Below are 19,870 nucleotides of genomic sequence, written 5' to 3' on the forward strand. Positions count from 1 at the left end.
TCCACATCGAGCTCTGGGAATACACACTGCTGAGGGAATGAGTCCGCCTCAGACCTCCTCCCTTTCCCCTCCCCGTCCTGATCACACTCTCCAGAGGGAATGAGCATGGCGGAGACCCCCCTCCCTTCCCCTCTCCAGACACCTCCCGGGAGTAATGAAATCTCAGGAGAGCTTTGCCTAGCCCTAGTCTGAGGAAACTTTCTGCCTCTCCTACACTCGGTGACGTCAGTCCGCTCTGCGTGCTGCCAGACCGGCCACAAGCTACGGGCTGGAGGGGGCCAGTCGGGGCTATGGAGCTGGGGGCAGTCGGGGGAGGCCGTGTATGGAGCGGACTATAGACGGATTTTCATGGTTTGCACGCAGCAGTCATGGCCTCAGGTGTCACCTCTGCACTGTGTGTACTGGGAGCCCTGCTGTGCAGCAGCTGCCTACAGATCAGAGCAGGTAAGATCACACTGCAACCCCACCCGTGTGCATGAGAATTAACAGTGCATGAGAACTAACAGTGCTGAATTGTCCCCCTGTACTCAGAACTGACAGTGCTGAATTGTCCCCCTGTGCCCACAACTAACAGTGCTGAATTGTCCCCCTGTGTCCACAACTGACAGTGCTGAATTGTCCCCCTGTACTCAGATCTAAACGGTACTGAATTGTCCCCCTGTACTCAGATCTAAACGGTGCTGAATTGTCCCCCTGTACTCAGATTTAACAGTGCTGAATTGTCCCCCTGTACTCAGATCAAACAGTGCTGAATTGTCCCCCTGTACTGAGAACTAAACAGTGCTGAATTGTCCCCCTGTACTCAGAGCTAACAGTGCTGAATTGTCCCCCTGTACTCTGAGCTAACAGTGCTGAATTGTCCCCCTGTACTTAGATCAAACAGTGCTGAATTGTCCCCCTGTATTCGGATCTAACAGTTCTGAATTGTCCCCCTGTACTGAGAACTAAACAGTGCTGAATTGTCCCCCTGTACTCAGAGCTAACAGTGCTGAATTGTCCCCCTGTACTCAGAGCTAACAGTGCTGAATTGTCCCCCTGTACTCTGAGCTAACAGTGCTGAATTGTCCCCCTGTACTCTGAGCTAACAGTGCTGAATTGTCCCCCTGTACTGAGAACTAAACAGTGCTGAATTGTCCCCCTGTACTGAGAGCTAACAGTGCTGAATTGTCCCCCTGTACTCAGATCTAATAGTGCTGAATTGTCCCCCTGTACTCAGAACTAACAGTGCTGAATTGTCCCCCTGTACTCAGAGCTAACAGTGCTCGCACCTAGAACTACCAGGGTCCAGATTTGCCTGAATCAGTGTAACATTGTTCCTATCTACAATACTGATAATGATGAGATGATGAGCAGCAACAAGTCATTCAATGTAACATGAGAACAAGTACAGTAAGAGGTGCAGAGGTGATCTCCTGGAAACATGCTACTGCTTACTTTTGTCTCCTCTGTGAGGCCCCGTTCATTGCTGTGCATGTGAATGTGTGCCAAGGTGCCCACATGACACAGGAAAAACGCATGGCATGCAAGCATTTCAATGAGAATATGTGTGTGTGTGTGTGTGTATATATATATATATGTATTGTACCGGTCATCATGCACGAAACCGAGCGGATGGCTGGGTGGTCACGGAATCGCACACCACCGCCGATCGTACTGTCAGTGCCATTATTTTCTAATGGCACCCCAGTCGTGCCAGGCAGATTGCGCGTTTTCCTGCTTCAATACCACCCGGGCGATCCCACACGATCATGGTTGAAAACACTGCGCGGTGCATGTCGTGAAAATAGGTACATGTACCTTTTTTTTCATCGATTGCAACCGCACACGATCGCACGTCCCGGGAATCCGCAGGTCTGCACCAACCCTAAAGGGTAAATTCACTTTCCCAAGTAATTTGGGAAAATGGAATTAGCCGCACAAATCTCCCTCCCACTATACTTACCTTTCGGCGACCGGTCCTTCGGGGTGTACTATCTGTACCTGTTCCATGTATTCTGAATTTAGCTCGCAAATTGCAAGCACTCGGTCAACGTGGTCACCTGACGGCATTGACCAATGAGAAGCGCTTCTTAGCACTGCTAAATACGGTTTGGTTAACATCATTTTTTTTGTATCAGGACAAGTAGATTCGGCCCCCGCTTTAGTCCTTGGACAAGTAGTTTTTTCCAAAATTTCCACACCCCTGATATATACATATGTGTCCAGTATGGTTTTTAACAGGAGCGTGAATCTGTTGCTAGCACCAACATTTGCCGTGTGGAGACGCAAGAGACATCTAAAGAGTATCTACAGCACTCTCCATGATTCCAGTGTCTGTATCTCCAGAGGCAGGCACGTTTGTTTAAATGTCTCCTGCAACTCCTTCTGTGGCAACCACAGCAAAATACCCGTTCTACATAGTATAGGGGAGCATGTGATGCAGTGCTTGGGCCTAGCAGCCAGTCTCTGGACCAGCGGTCACATGACAGGCTGCTGTTACTGCCAGGAAGATCTGGAGAGATAAGTATAAAGTGGTCAACGGGTGGGCTTTACACATATACCGTCCATTTGCACTAAATGTCCAATAAGTACAGGGAGAAGTATATGGCAGGTAGGCTCAGAGAGGGTAATCGCCCTGCCTTCCCTTCTCATCTGGCTATGAGATTTCAGAGTTCTCAGGTCTGAAGACTTGCTGCAGTCATTTCACGGGGAGCCTTAAGGTGGCCATACACTTTACAACCATCGCAAGACCTTAGTCTTGCGATGGTTGTAAAGTAATTTTAAAAACGTACGATCTGCCCATCTTAGGCAGGCAGATCGTACTTGCGATCATCACAAGCCCGCCCCCCTGAGGGGCGGGCTTCCGATGACCGCAATGCTGAACGGGCAGTGTGCGCGTGCGGCATTGATCTTAAGATCATGCTAAAAACCAGCCGAAAATTGTACGATTCTCGGCTGGTTTTCTAGCATGCTCCTTAGACAAAAGACGTGCGACCGTACAGTAGAAACGGTCACACGTCTTCATTCACACTGCACGATTCTCGTACGATCGCAGGAATTCCCGCGATTCTCGTACGAGAATCGTGCAGTGTATGCCCGGGCACCTTTACTAATGATTGGAGTAGTGGGAATATAGAGAAGGACTATGATCTGCTTTTTCCATTGATAGTCTGTGAAGGTCTTTCCCAAATCTTTTTTCCGTTTTATCATAGTATGTGTTTTCACAAAGCAGTTTCAGCTGTGTAACAGGCCTTAGAAAAGCAAAATTCCCTTACATTGGGGTTGAGAGTTTCCATAAACCTTAAAATAAGTGTATCCATTAGAATCTGGGGGCCAATAAGCATTGTGGTCAGGAGATGATCAATTTGTAGATACGTGTACAGTTCAGATGAGAGAAAAGTAAACTTTGTAGAATGTTTGCAGAACCGCTGAGTCGAAGAGATCCTCGAGAAAGGTAATACCGTGTGTTCGCCATCTTTCTAGAGCAAGATGAGGTATAAAAGCCACCAGGCTGCCTGTCGCTAAAGAGACCACTTGTTGGGGAATAGTTAAAGTCGAAGTTCAGTTAAATCTATAGCAAGTCTCTAAAGTGGCCTGAATAGTGGGGAAAGGCGCCAGCTAAAAAATGTTTAAGCAGCATTGGCGACCTGGCTCCTGGGATTTGTCCAGCCATGATACCTATATTGTTGATAGTAGGTGCCAAGATCTATTTGCTAATGAAAGTTGTTTATATTGCTAGAAAATTAACACTTTGATAAGAAAAATGACAGGAAGCATGTGATCACTGAAGCACACACAAGTATACAGTGCCAGTGACTAGCATAGCCCATCATACTCTGGCTCTATCTGAAATATTACTTAGAGATGGACTTTTATTCTATGTAATTACAGGTTAGGAAGTCAGCTATGTGTCCTAAAATATCACTGCTCATTGCTTTGTTTCATTGCTTTGTTTCATTATTATTATTATACGGGATTTATATAGCGCCAACAGTTTGCGCAGTGCTTTATTAACATGCCCATTGCTCAGTGTTAAACATGTTATTATTTGCCGACGCTGGGGCTTCCGCAGTTCCTCCATCATGTACAGTTGTGAAAGCTGTTATGTGCGGAGGAGTGTTCGGGATTAGAAAGCAGATGTCATTTACTACTTTAAAGACCAACAGCTGACACCCATTCACCCTCCTAAAATATACAGACGTGCTGGTCTGAAACTGTTCATTTGTATGTGGAAAACTTAACACATTCTGTGCCAGATTGAAGTTTGGCAACAGTTCCCATCTATCCTAGTTTTGGAAAGTCTTCTCTTCTTTGCTTGGATGCGCATCCCACTTCCATGCGCATCCCACTTCCATGTGTCTGTCGATTTCTATCCTTCTGTTGTCTTTCTGTCTTTTTCTGTCTCTCTGTGTGTCTGCCCTCTGGCGGTTTCCTGTTTGCGTTTTTCTGCTCAGGTGTGAATAAGGATCATTGATAATCATGGGATTTTTTTTGTGTTGGGCGTTTCCTACTGCTCAAAAATGCCTATGTGTGCACCAGTCCTTCGAGATGTCATAAATGTGTGTACATTGTATGGAGTGTACGCAGAAAATAAAAAAATCACTGGGGGGGGGGATTTCTTTTGACAGAAGAGACTTTGCAAGTCTCTTTTGCCAAAAAATCCCCACCACCTCCCAGCATTTTTTAATGTTTTCCCCCTTTATTTCCACTTTAAATGGGCACTCTTTTTTTTGGCGGTCTGTCCTCCTCTATCTGCCTTTTCATTGTGTGTTTGGCTTGGTCTGTTATTTACCTGTATGTCTGTCCGTGTTACTTTGTGTGTGTGTGTGTATATTTTTTGTCTCCGTCTGCCTCTTCCAGACAGTGTGAATAGCTCTTAAATCATATTTAACTATTACACAATGGTATGGGACAGAGTATGCGGAGTACTCAGCTGACTCTTCTCTGTGCAATTTATTAAAGGAAGTTAAGCTAAGTGTATACATGCCTGGACAAGCAGTACCTGGAATGCAGGAGTAATGTATGTTGATATCATCTGTTTAATATCTCACTATTTCACTTTACTAGAGGAATGAAGGAATTTAACATTTCTTAGATTGTGCAAATACATTGATATGAACTTTTTTTTCCTTTGATTATCTCTAAATAAAAAGTACAAATCTGAACAGTAGGCTTCAGACATTGTCAAAGAGGGGTAAAGTGCCACCAAACTACAGCACATAAACCTCAGTAGACTAATTCATGTCATTGTTTCTTTTCATGTTTTTATTATGTTTATATTTAAATCTCTCTTGAAAGCTTTTCATCCTCTGGATTAATAAATAACTGTGTTTCATAATTAAATATGCACTCCAGTTAAACATAAAACTGCTGTGTTTGAAACGAAGTCCGTGTAGAGCAAAGCAACAGGTTCACTTAAATGCACGACCCCTGTAACAGCTTATATTTGCCTTCCCTTCGCTTTGTTTGCTATTAGAAGGGAGGAGAGATACTTGATACTTCAGGATCGAGGGGAACACGTGACTCCCTCGCCTTCCTCCCACCTGGCCGTGCTCCAGGTTGCAGTTGACATTTCATGCTCCAGTGCTGTCACAAGTAGGCAGGGAGAGGGTCCTCGGTGTAAAGGTGCCCATACACCTTACGATTATCGTATTATTCGTACGACGGCCCCATCCTGCCCCGATGATCGCAAGATTAATTTAGCCGTAATTAACTAAAAGCACCTGGACGATATGCGGTAAATGATTTGCCGTATTTTCGTTAGCGCAAGCGCAGTGTAGATCGTACGACTTTTGACGGACGGAAACGCCAGCAACCTTACGAAAATCGTACGATCTAGCAAAGTTTTCAACATGCTTGACCGCCAAAAGTCGTACGATTGTACAGTACTATCGGTCGGGCACTCTATTCACACGTTACGATTGTCGTACGAAAAGTCGATCGCATACGATTATCGTACGATAATCGTAAGGTGTATGGGCACCTTAAGTTCAGACGAGGAGCTACTTGGAGCTTACTCGGGGCTTATTCTCCGCGCTCTGATGACCAATGGAGCAAAGGGAAGGAAAATATAACCTGGCTACTTTAAAATGTATTTATTACAGGTGCTTATATAGTGGCAACAAATAAACATAATGTACAATCACATCAGTCTTTGCTCTCAAATAGCTTACAATCCAAGGTCCCTATCTCACATGCATATATACACATAGTAAAGCCAATAAATCTATCAGCATGTCTTTGAAGAACTGGGCATGCAAACTCCATGCAGCTTGTGTCCTGTATGGGATTCAAACCAAGTACCCCCCATGCTGGAAGGCAAAAGTGCTAACCACTACTGATGAGGTTGGGCTCGGTGAAAACTCAGTTTGCCTGAGTTTGCCCAAGCCTGCTCCAAACTTTGACCACCACTCCCACTTCCCAACCCAATCAGTTACGGAGAAGCACAATATACCTATGCGTCACAAAGCTGTGGGGAACTCCCCCTCTGCAACTTCCGCCACCGATTAGGTCGGCAGGGGGGCTGGCAGTCAGTCAGAGTTTTGAGCAGACTTGGGTGAACTCATGCAAACTGAGTTCGTAACAAGCCCAGCCTCATCTCTACTAACCATTAAGCCAATGTGACTCAGAAGTCTACCTGTTGACTGTGTCTACATCGGATCCTGGAAATTTGTTTTCCACCTGACTGTCCTATTAAGTAAATCTATGTAGATGCTAGCCTATGAAATTCTGTGGTTCCATCATGGCTTTTTCTCTAAGCCCCATGTAGCTATGCATACACATACTGGAGTATAACAGGGAGCACCGAATGAGGTGTCAAGAGGTTGCAGTTCTTCCTGGGAATACTGTGGCAAGCATGCTGGGTATGGTGGAAGCAGGTGGTTCCATACTGTATTTGGCACTGTTTTTTGGGTAGCTTTAGAAGCCTTGATGATTTTAATTTGGTATACATTTAAACATTTTAGTTAAAGCCTAACTCCAGCGAAACTTTTTTTCTTTTTTAGTTTTGGCCAGATTGGGGAAGACTCCCTTTTGATCTTCTGTCACAGAGCCGTGACGGTCCCGGCCGCATCGGGCCCAGTGGATCTCGGGACCGGCAACGGCAGTGACAGCTGCTAATACAAGCGATCGAGCGTCTCTAGAGACGCCCGATCGCTTGAATGTAAAGCACCCGGTCGGACGTGTAGATTTTTCAAGCCCTGAGAATGATGAAAGCCTACAATGTGAGTCATGAAAATGTGCACGTGTATACATCATCACTGCACTTCTACATTACCAAAATAAATGCTAAACTCTTACAAAGGTGGAAATGGACTTTAACCCCTCACGAACTATGATGGGATAATCCCGTAGTGAAGTCGGAAGGGGTTACACAGACTCCCGGCGGCTTTTAGACGCCAGATAGCTTCTATACGATCCGGTAACCAGGTCACCTCCCCCCACCTGACACCCCCGCCTTGTTTGCTGGGCTCCGTTGCCCCTCCTACGGGCCGGGGCTTTCCGGGTGTTGGCGGGAAGCTGGGGAGGAGAGCGACGAACATCCGTGCGCCGATCCCTTCCCCGTACTATGGGAGCGGGAGCGACACGTATTGCATCACTTATGGTCACAGAGCTGTCAGTGCTGGACTCCTGAAGCCCAGCAATAAGCTATTGAAGTGCAATCTATACTTTAGTAGCTTATTTAGAGTGTAAAGGTGACATTGGGGGTTTTTTGGACCCCCAGCATCACCTTAAATAGTACCTGTCACTGCCATTATGCTGTCACATGGGCTTGAAAGCCCATGTATGTAATAGTAATTAAAGTTTAAAAAAAACAGTTTTTAAAATAATCTTAAATAAATTAAATGTAGAAAAAAAAATGAAGTCCCCCCTCCCCTGCGAGCACACACGCCGTCACGTAAACATGCGTCGGGTGCGCCTACGTACGAAAACGACAATTGCGATACGCATGTTGGGTATCGCCGTGCACGCCGGAGTGAGAGCAATGATTCTAAGGCCAATATTTACGTCACAGTTTTCTACCTCCTATCTTTAGAAATAACACAACCCCCAAGATCCCTTGAGATGTGCTTGCTTCTCCCTGCTAGCCAATAGGTGCTGCACACTTTAGCTGTGATTGGTTGACTGGCTGCAGACATGTCTAAAGAGATGCTGGGAATGTGTTCTTTCACATAAAGCTCAGGAACATAATAATTGATGGCAGAGAAAGCTAATAGATATTAGAAGGGGAAGTTAGCGACAGTATGGATCTGGGGGGGAAGTGATTGGTGAATAATGGAGGTAGTTCATACAGGAATTGAAGGTTGGCTCAAGGTAGCTGCTGTAGCTTCAAAGGGTTATATTGTGGAGAGGCAAGTTTACAGTAATTAACAGTAATCATTTTTAACAGGAGAGGACTTGCTAAAGTGTGGGATAAAGGTAGGGCTGAAGTTAAGCTTTAAGAATGCTTAAGTCTGGATTCACACCTAAGCGACACCTATTCACCGCGTTTTTTACACAGGTTTTTTTTGCGTGTTTTTACAAGCAGATTACAAGCAGTTTTTACAATACCAGCGCAAATAATCACACCACACGTTTTTCAAGCGTTTCCTATTGAGTCTATGGGACAGAACGCGCTGAAATCAGCCACACAGTAGCGCATGTAGTATTTCATGTGACAAGCGTATTTCTGCTTGCGACAAAACGCTGACGTGCATTCGGGTCATAGACATGAAGGGGATTCCTGGAGTTGAGCTGTTTGTCGCACCGATTTACGCATGACAAACAGCTTAGGTGTGAAGGGGGCCTTAATGCATTAAGACTGTTGACACCTCTGGCCACCGTTTTACGCCACGAGGATTTGAGAACTTTATTTCCAACTCTGCTTCATCACATTAAACTTTTAACATGCATTAAAGCTGACAACATTACATATTTAAAATTACCAATATTAAAAGCAACCATAGTAAAATTAACAAGCTGCCCGTCTGTGATTACAATACTCTTGTAGCTTTTGTCTAATATCTAATGTCTCGAGCATCTGTGATGTTTTTATATTGAATTGACCATCTATGTTTTTTCCTCCTTTCCATAGCTTCTTTTTATGGTGAAAGTTATGTTGAACTGAAGACGGTGGAATCGTTCTCAAAGTTATCCTTTCAGTTACGGTTCCAAACCAGCAAGGCAGATGGGTTACTTTTCTTGGCAGCTGGGAAAGATGATTATTACTTGGTCGAGTTACATGCAGGTCGTGTACAGGTAAGATATGAATATCACAGACTTATTCATATTCCAAAACAAAGTATTTTTTGTTGCTGTAAGGGCTCAAGCATACGGGCAGCTGAACCCATTCAAGTATTTGTCTAGACAGCTGTAGGCAAGTACCAGTGTGTACCTGCATAGAGTTGCGTACAACCACTGATTTCTATGGGAGACTGTACACAGCAACTGTGACTCCCTGGAGTGGGTTGTGGGTATGCTGGAATTCACATTGCACAGGGTCAGCCTTCCGAGTGCATGAGCCTCAAAGTGTTTTGTTACTTAATTTTGTATATATACTGTTGTCACATGTACTTCTGGTAAATATTTTATGTAGTTCAGATGCTTGAGATGAAGAATAAAGAGCAGCCTAAATATTTTGTGGAATAAAACAGAGCTCCTGGCAACAATCATAATCTCAAGTGCATGCCAAATTTACATGTCATGGCACTTACATGTTTTTTATTTGTTTTCTAGCTGCAAACATCTACTATGTGTTAGGTATTTAACAACCTTTTTCCCCCTGAAATCATGGTAGAGGTGTTTATCCACACAGCCGGTGTTCTGCTTCCTTAGATGCTTAGCTAAGGCCACCTCTCCTTTTTAGCCTGTTGATGGAAGTACAGCACGCCGATGAAGTCACGCCTGTGCTCTTCCAGTGTGTATTAGATTGAGAGCTCTATGCCAAACAATAAAGTTGATTATCTAATACTGCTTCACCCCCTTCTAGTAGGAGTACTGCAAAGCAAGCTAATATGAAGGCAGATTAATATATTTATATTAAATATAAAGATTTACATTTTTTACAAATACATTAACCTTTTCCTGTCTGCAATCTGTAAATTCACATTTCCATGTGCAAAGCCCCGTGCTGATGGTATGTAAATCTTTATTATTTATTGACGCTCTGCATGGCTGCTACCTGCCTGACCAGGCTGCCACTAACAGCTCTGGAACTCAACAAAAATTGGGAACCAGGTAATGTGTCTCCCGATCATCTAATCAGTATATCAGATATGACATAGTGTTCAGATACAGACTGCTGGCGTCTTTCAAAAAATAAACATTATGGCTATAGATGCCACCACAGTCTGAAGAGTGTGTGTGTGTGCACGTGCCTGCGTGTGCAGTCATGTGAAAACATAAGTGCCTAAACAGTGCCTACAGATCAAGTTGGAATACTTGAGTAAGAATTCAAGGAACATGAGTCTTTTTAATCGGGTATTCAACAAAAATATCAATGATGTAGTGGTGTACTGTGGAAAAAGTAAGTTCATCCTTGGCCTCAGAAGCTGTTATTGCCCCCTTTATCAGAAATTACTTCTTGTAGGTGTTTTGTATAACTGCCAACAGCCTCTTACATCTACTCCATGAAACTCTATGACAACTCCTAATTTACTTCCGATATAATGCCAAATTCATACTTGACTCAATGACTGCAAACTGCCCAGACTTTTAAGCATCAAAGCACCATCAAACCATAACATTTACACCACCATGCTTCACATATCTAATATTTAATGACATGAATCAAAATTTTGATGACAAAAGTAGCATTAGGTAAAATGCTTAACAGCTTGGTGAACTGACATCAAGATAAGCACATACTATCGGACCTGGCCCCTTGACCAAACTCTTAGGCAGCCAGATGTTCTTTATACAGCTAAGCATTCCATGCACTTGCTGATTCCATGTTTTATTTTTACTTCAGTAAGGGGGCAGTAGAAGTTCAGCTGTCTGACAGAAATTGCTGTCCTGGAAAAGATGTTTAGGCAATGACATCTGTTTGGGGGTTGACGTTTTGCACAGATATTAAATGTTCTTTCTTCCCTTGATCTACCACATGGGTTTTAGGTGAAAATATATGTATATTTGAACGGACTGAAAGCGTTGTCAGATATCAGTAATGATCTGGTATGCACTTTAAAGTGAACCTGTTGCTAGGGTAAGGACATTGAAGTATTTACACACTTAACAAGCAGTAAATATACTTTAAAAAAAGCCCTCCTTTACCTCCTGTGTCTGCATGCACCATGGAACAATTCATCCTCAAAGTTCAAAGCACATTGTTCAAGTTATCTCAGCAGCTCATCCGGCCTTGCTTCCCACTCATTGCTCTATTTACAATAGGGATTGGAAGGCTGTCAATTTGCTGCTGGAAGGGGAGGAGGTTGAGCTGAGCTGGCTTAGAGAAGGACTTCTGCATTTCTATAGCTTGGCCACAGTCATCATTTAATTTAGTTGTGACCATGCATAAAAATAATACAGTGATAGAGTTCTATATTGTATTATACTTGACCGTAAGATGAAATGCCTTTCTGTGAAACTTTTTATCCTCCACGGGGCATTTCTTGCTTTTCTTTCATCTTGTTGGCTATTCTCAAAATATCCATTAATCAGAGCATTGTGATCCAGTCATTCATAATTAAAATCGGGGATGGATAATTTATAAATTAATTATATGACAAAACAGTGTCTAGTTATAGGTATTAAATAACTATATATTCTTATGTTTTTCAGATTAAAATTAATTTTGGAAAGGGTGAACTAGCCCTTTCTCTTGACCAAGGCCCTCGTTTAGATGACTTGGAGTGGCACTTATTGAAACTTAGCCACGAAGACGCGAATGTTATCCTTACAGTCGATAAACATGTAAAATCTGATATTGCTAGCGGATCCAATACATTCAACACACAGCATGGGCTCTATGTTGGTGGACTTGGCAGCCTTAAAGTCCCTTATGCAAAACATATGCATTCTTACTTCAGGGGATGTATGGATGATGTTATATTCAATGAATATGATCTACTTTCTAACCTTAGACCATATGCTGGTCTGAAAAATGTTCATGAGGTATCTCTAGGGTGCAGTGATGAGTTCTTTATAAGTGAAGAGGATCCTATCAGTTTATTCAGCTCCAAGTCATTTTTGGCTTTCCCACGCTGGAATAATGAGGATGATGCCGACTGGGAGTGTTTTCTCCAGCCCTCAGTTGGAAGAGGTTTGTTAATGTATCATTCTGGAAAAGGTGAAGATTTTGTTTCTTTAGAAATAATAGACTGGATTGTAAGAGCCAGCATTGGAAAGGGGAAAAATATAGCACGTCTTGATTTCCCAAGTTCAATCACTGAAAATAAATGGCATTACATCAAACTTAAAATCACATCAAGACATTTTCATCTCACAATAGGGGAGAAGACTGAGAAAGCTTTGCTCCCATCACGTGTTAAAACTCATGGTCCTATGTATGTGGGTGGTATCAGTGATGCTTCACGTGATCAGGTAAAACATTTAGAACTGACATCACTCTCTGGAAAGCATTCAAAGGGAGGATCATTTAAAGGCTGTATTAAAAACATAAAGGTGAATTCAGTTAAGCTTGGACTGAGAAATGTTTTATCCACTAAAGATATATCACCTGGTTGCAAAACCGAAGCAGCACTGAGCCCTGTTCCAGCAGTGGAAGTAAAAACTGTTATTTTAACAACATTAGCTCCTACTACTTCTCTTATCGCTACAGTGGTAACAAAGAAAAAAGAAAATGATATCTTTATCACCCTAACTAATTTGGTGGTTCAGGAAGGTAATAAAGGTACCCTGCAGTCTAAACACATAAAATTGAATTTAAGTTTTAGGGAGCTTGGTATTCGGCAGTCTCAAATTTTATTTAATGTAGTTGATTACCCACTGCATGGCCAGTTGAAGTTTGATGTTTCTTCACAACAAGAAAAGGGTATGTTTACCATGTTAGATCTATGGCATGGAAGAATTACTTATGCTCATGATGGCTCTGAAGGATCAAGTGATCAGTTTAGCTTTTCTGTTACCACGAATAGCAAGAATGAGATGCTGCCCTTTCTTCGTGGAGAAAAGTTGTATGTCCTTAATATAACTGTGACACCCTCTAATGATGCACCGGAGCTTACTTTGCCAGAAGGAAATTTGTTTACTCTATTGGAAAACTCCAAGAAAAGGCTCACTGGAAATCTGCTAAAAATTTACGATGTGGATTCGGAGCCGCAGAACCTACACCTGGTAGTCCTTGGTAACTTGAATGTAGATGCTGGATTTTTAGAAAACATTAAAGATCCAGAAAAAGCCATAACCACATTTTCTTATTCTGATTTGCTTGAAGGCAACATATATTATGTCCACCGTGGAGTCAAGAATGCCAGACTTGTATTAAGGGTTAGTGATGGTGATAAAGTGAGTAATACAGTGGTGCTGAGAATTTTGGCCATACCACTAGAATTTAAATTGGCAAATAAAACAGACATCGAAGTGATTCAAGGTGGAAGTGTGCTACTTCAGCCAAGCAACTTGGCAGTGGAAACCAATGCATTGAACCAGGACATAGAAATTAAGTATGATGTTACTGAAATGCCAAAGTTTGGTCACATCCAGAGACGAAGTTCTGCAAATGAATGGAAGCCAGCAGCCTCATTTACTCAGCGTTCTCTGGAAAGAGAGAGAATACGATACCATAATACTTACAAGGAGATCCAAGAAGCTGATGTGAAAGAACATTTTAAATTTAAAATCACCATATCCAATAAGTCTAGTGAAGAACTAATATTTCCAATTAAAGTAAAGTGGCTTAAATATACATTGCTTAAAAACTTTCCTTTGACTATTGAGAACAAAGAGAAGGCTATTTTTGGTGCTGACAACCTACATGCCATAGTGGAGGGAATTGGTGTAAATGATAAAGATTTGTTTTTTAAGTTAGAATCGGTGCCAACTAAAGGAAATATTCTAAGTAAAAATAAAATTTTAAGCAAAAATAGTGTGTTCAATCAGATGGATATTATAGAGGGAAATGTTGAATACAAGTTACATGACCGACATCATGAAGATGCTCAAGATTTCTTCAAGTTCCTAATGTTCACAAAATATGCACAATCTCAGCCAAATGACTTTACAATATTTATTAAGGCCGACTTGAATAGCATCATTCTGACAAACAAAGGATTGTCATTAGGAGAAGGCGAGACAAAACTTATAACCAAAGATGAGCTGTTTGTGCAAACTTTAAATAATAAAACATTTTCCTTCAAGGTTTTGAAGAGTCCACTCAACGGTAAACTTAAATTGATTAATTTTTCCACTTCTGTAACCAGCAATGATAACATTACGGTCTTTTCCACACAAGATATCTTGGGTAAACGCCTCATGTATGTCCATGACAACTCAGAAACGGTGTCGGATGCCTTTGTCATTCTTGCATCCTCTGTGGCCTCTGAATTGCAAACCCGTGATCTGGATGCCAATCCAGTTCCCACTGAATTTACTTTTAACATATCCATAGAGTTGAAAAATGATGAGAAGCCCATCCGTGTGGTTGATCAGCTTTTTCATGTAGTCAGAAATGGTCAGAGGTTGCTAACACTGGAAGACTTGTGCTACCATGATCCTGATACAGATTTTGATGATGGGCAGTTACTATATACCAGACGTGGTATTCCAAATGGAGATCTTGTTTCATATGATGATACGTCTAAAAAGCTTTACCACTTCACCCAGGATGACTTGGAAAATAAACGCGTCCTTTTTATTCACCATGGCGGGGCTTATGGCCGTTTTGTCTTGTTCGTAACTGATGGAAAACATTACACATCCTCACTACTGGAAGTTACTGCATCTGAGCCCTTCATTAAAGTAATAAACAATACTGGTTTGTTGGTCCAGAAAGGGAAGGATAAAATAATAACAGCAGCCAACTTTAGCATTGAAACAAACATGTTTGTAAAAAGTGAGAGTGACATTCTTTATGACATAAGCCTGCCACCAAAACATGGAAAAATTATTACAAAAAAACAGGTTTTAAGATCTTTCACACATGAAGACTTAAAAAATGGACATGTGGCTTATAGGCATGACGACAGCATTCATCTGTCTGACGCATTTAATGTCACTGTGAAAATTGATTCCGTGTCCGTTGAAGTTGTGATTAAAGTCCGTGGTTATTTGGAAAGTCACCAGAGACCTCCGACCGTACAAAACCTGAAGGCCCTTGTGGTTGAAGAAGGAAAGCCGGTTAAAATTGACAAAGACAAGTTGCAAGTAAGTACATTGAAATCTGTGGTTGGTTATTGTAAAGTGTCCTAAAGTAAATGTACTTTTCCCCTTTCCCTCCCATTTGGTGTTAGCTCATAATAATAAGTAGCAGTCAAATGATTACCTGCAATCAACACTATGGCTATAGCCATGGCAAGGGTGTAGACCTTTTGTGAAGGAGTGGTGCAGATTGGCATTTCTGGCAGATAGCCAGTTAATACTTTTGCCTCACACATATACCATACCTTACCTCTTTGAAGGCATGAGGTAGTATTGGATTGCTGGAAAACAGGCAAACATGGTACCATTTGTATATAAGTATTTCAGCACTTGCATTTTTGTTTGAATAGATAGTATTTAAAGTGGAACTAAACTGCTAATTTAACAGTTTTTCCATTTGCCTCTGGCCTAAGTTAGCACCTAACTGGACTTTCAAGCACTTCGGGGGCCCATTCTTTTGCGCTGCATTCCATTTTTCAACGGATGCTTACAGATGGGCACCGAAAAATGAATGGGTGTGAATGGGGCTAGTTCAAACCGCTCCATAGAACATGCACTACTATTTTTCAGCGCAACGCAACGGATCTGGTGTGAACTAGTCTCATTCACATCCATTCATTTTTAAGCGCTTTTCTGTTGGCATCCATTGAAAAACGGATTAGATGGAAATTCAAGGTACAATTGGAAGTAAACAGATTCTCCATTGACTTGCGATTTCCTTCCAGTTTTGGTGTGAATGCACCTTCAATGGCTGGTGTCATAGCTGGTTACATGTGCAACACCACAACACCTGCAGATCTAAATAGAGGCCAAGATGGAGTTGTCTTAAGCTGTAAAGTATAGAAGTGTTTCATCCTACTTTCAGTAAAGTAAGTACAGCTCTTTTATTATATTAATTCCTTTTCAAATCCATCAGAAAATAAAAGGTGTAAAACCGTTGCATACTTTACTGCCATGTTGCAGGGTATTCCTTTATTAGGTCTACCTATCATTCAAAATGCATTGAAAGAAACGGGAAACAGAAAGTATTGGACTGTACAAAGCTCTGTCTGCCAAAGTCCTCAGGAGATGTGAGGATAAAGCCCTTGACACGCTGCACGCAAAGCCGTGCAGAGCAAAGCAAAGCTGTCTGGCATGGAGCTTTGCGTGCAGTGTGTGAGCGGAGTGCAGGCAGATGATTGACTGCACCTTCAGCCAATCGGTTCATGCGTAACAACCGGCCAGACGTCGCATCCTGACGCGCTGGTTTATACGTGCAAGCCGTTTGGCTCTCACAAGCTGACGTGCCGGGGAGAAAATTACATGACACACTGCTCGCGAAGGCAGCGCGTTACTGCTCTGTGCTGCTTCGCGTGCAGTGTGTCACAGCCTTTATTCCCCCTTCTGACATATTGTAGCTAAAATATCAGTTCAGGGTGGAACATTTTCTTCAACAAAATCAGACCTTTGGTATGTGCAGTGTACCTGCACTTCTAATATGTAGCCATTATCTAGGGTTAGCTGCCTTGAAGCAGGACTTGTGTAAAATGTATTTCAGCTTACCTGGATATAAAAAAAAACGTGAAAAGGAAAAATGGTCCACAAAGTCACATGATCAGTAGGGCTGCAGCTAACGATTATTTTCAAAATCGATTAGTTGGCCGATTATTAAGTTTGGTTAATGGGATAAAAAAAAAAAAAAGGCTCCAGTGATGGACTACTAGTTTGTATTGAGATTGTAGTCCATCAATCATGGGAGCAAGCTTGGAGCGGTGGAAGTAAAAAAAAGTGTGGTGTGCAATATAGTACATTATACAGCGGCGCAATGCAGAATACCAGCAGCTTTAGAGGGATACAGCAAATCGCAGCAATAGTACACTATAGTGTTCTATTGCTGGGATTTGTAGTCCTCTGTAGATGGCGTTATTCTGCATTGCGCTGTATAATTTATTATTGCTGGGATTTGTAGTCCTCTATAGCTGGCGGTATTCTGCAAGGCCCTGTATAATGATTATACGGCGCAATGCAGAATACCAGCAGTTATATAGGAATACAAGAAATGCCAGCAATAGTAGTTTATACTATAATGTACTATTGCTGGGATTTGTAGTCCTCTGTAACTTCTGGTATTCTGCATTGTATATAATGTATTATTGCTGGGATTTGTAGTCCTCTATAGCTGGTGGTATTCTCCGTTGCTGTATAATGATTATAAGGCGCAATGCAGAATACCACTGACCAGTTATAGGCTGTATACTGTATTATTGCTGGGATTTGGTGTTCCTCTATAGCTGCTGGTGTTCTGCAGTGTGCCGCTTTTTTTTTTTAAACAGGAAACATTAAAACAGGTCCCCCTTACCTGTTTCTGAACCCCTGTAAGTCGCAGCGGCAGCGTGCTCTGCGGGCGTGTCCGGCTTAGCGTGTGCGTGACATGCGTGGCGTGCGTAGCTTGTGTATGGAGCCGCGAACAGGCTTTCTAATTGATAGCCGACGAATCGATGATGGAAAACGTTGACACAGGCTATCTGTGATATCTGTTGGCGGAGTTACAACTAACCACCTGTCCAAATCCCCACATAGACACAGGCTCTAAATAAGGTTCAACTGTGCATCAGTTATATTAATTGTTTTTGTTAGTGTTCTAAATAAGATTGTTTTTAAAGTCTCAAGTAAAATATATCTAAACATTCTGTAGCTATTATTTGATTTTCTTCCTAAATTTATTTCTTATTCAGGTTTTTCATGAGGATAACACACCGGGTGAAATGATTTTTACAGTGATTACACTTCCAAAATATGGATATATACGTAGAGTTGAGTCCTTGGTATTCCGATTTCCTGATGATCCAAAGTCTGTGATGGTGTTTACACAGGAAGATATTAACAATGAAGACATTCAGTATGTGCAGACCGAGGCTGGCCAGTTACTGGACAACTTTGAATTAGACTTGACCAATGGTGTAAGAGAGATAATGGGTATAACCGTCTCTGTGGATATAATCCCAATCCATATCCCACTGGAGGTTCAAAATATTACAGTCAAGGAAGGAGCATCCAAAGCCTTAACACAGGAATACCTGCATATACCTAGCAAACATTTTCAGAACTTGAATTCTGAGTTTGTTCTACTTGACCCTCCAGCTCATGGCTTCATTGAAAACACTAGATTTCCTGGAATAAAGCTATCAAGTTTTACCAAAAAACAGGTAAGTTCGATATTGAAAATCTAAGTTACACATTCCTGTAAACTGAAAAAAATTAAGATGATCAAACTCGTCACAATTGTTTGTTTTGGTGTAATTAAAACCTGCACAATAAATTTTGCACCTGCGAAAAAAAATGGAGGCTTCCATTACTGACCTCTCCTAAAATGTTGTAGCTTTCTAGCTGCCATGTCAGTCCAGTGGCTTTATTATTTCCTGAGTAACCGACCTGAAAGAGTCTACATATTTGCAGCTCTGACTTTGCTGTGACTTCACTTGCTGCTTGGCTGTTTCAGGTAAGTGAAAGAAGCTAATGACAGACATGCAGCTGTATTGTCATAAGGTCAACAATTCAAGATTACATCATTTCTATCAGCATGTTAACTTAAAGCTGAACAGGCAAATAAATAAACAGGAATAGCCCATTAAAAGATAAAATAACAGATAAAACCTGCTTTTGCCATAATACTCAAGTTCAATCCTCAGATTTTGCCCACAGTGCCATTTGTCTCCTGCTAGATGCCCTCAGTCTGTTGGACAACATAATTTAACCCCCTTCCTCGGTGTCTAGGTGGCCTTGAATCGTCCCAGCCTGTGACTAGACAGTGAAAGTAGAAAAAGCATAGTGATGAATTCATCTCATGGTTCTCTGGTTTCTCTTCCCATCAGCATGCTTGTCAGAACATGAGCTGACTTCTAGTACTGCTTCTTCCTCTCACACTCCAGCCTTGCTGTGCAGGGATGGCAAGCGGCTAATATGGAGTAAAATTTAGATACTTCTTATATTTAGTTAAAAATAAATTTAAAGGTATATTTACGATTACAAAGCTCCGATAAAGTGGACCAGTACCCCCTTTTATTAAAAATACCATCAGCATACAGCGCTGCATGCTGATATAAAATCATCTTACATTCTTTAGTTAAACAAACTTGTTTTTAATTTACTTACAAATAGAGTTCCATCTACTTCCTGGTCCAGTTCTGGCACAAATGATGTAGTCGTGCCCAAGCTTTGCATCCTGGGAAGGCTACATCAGCATAGCATTGTTGGGAAATCTCATCTGTAGTTTCATGAAATCTCAGGGAAAGGCATTTTCCTCCCCTGAGATGATGTGCATGGTCACATGTCCTAGTCACGTGCCAGAAATCCAGGAAGTAAAGGGAGATCTAGTAATGTGCCCTTAGTTTACATGTCCACTGCCAGAAGACTGGGGAAGAAAAGAGAAATAGGGAATGCAAAGCATACAAAGCCGGCATTTATCTAGAAGTATGTGTTTGTAGATTGTCATTACTAAACATTTCTAAAGCTGTGTTTGTTGTTATTTTAAAGATATGGGTAAAGTTCCTCTTTAATTTGCGTCTTTGTATCTCCCTGTAGTTCAGCTCTAAATATACTGGAAACTGCACATAAAACA

At 41.8% G+C, this 19,870-nt stretch overlaps 1 protein-coding gene across 1 annotated transcript in view; it reads left to right on the top strand.

Moving 5' to 3' along the window:
* The first annotated feature begins 368 nt into the window (after positions 1-368).
* Positions 369-19,870, top strand: part of LOC108792524 (chondroitin sulfate proteoglycan 4-like) — a 35,327-nt gene continuing 15,825 nt past the window's right edge. Inside the window, exons 1-4 of the mRNA XM_018563317.1 lie at positions 369-444; positions 9,053-9,216; positions 11,737-15,279; positions 17,988-18,458. Of these exons, the coding sequence (XP_018418819.1) occupies positions 369-444; positions 9,053-9,216; positions 11,737-15,279; positions 17,988-18,458 (4,254 nt within the window). The remainder of the gene's footprint in view (positions 445-9,052; positions 9,217-11,736; positions 15,280-17,987; positions 18,459-19,870) is intronic.

This window comes from Nanorana parkeri, unplaced genomic scaffold, assembly GCF_000935625.1.
Source record: "Nanorana parkeri isolate BGI_ZX_2015 unplaced genomic scaffold, ASM93562v1 scaffold653, whole genome shotgun sequence".
Taxonomy (NCBI): domain Eukaryota; kingdom Metazoa; phylum Chordata; class Amphibia; order Anura; family Dicroglossidae; genus Nanorana; species Nanorana parkeri.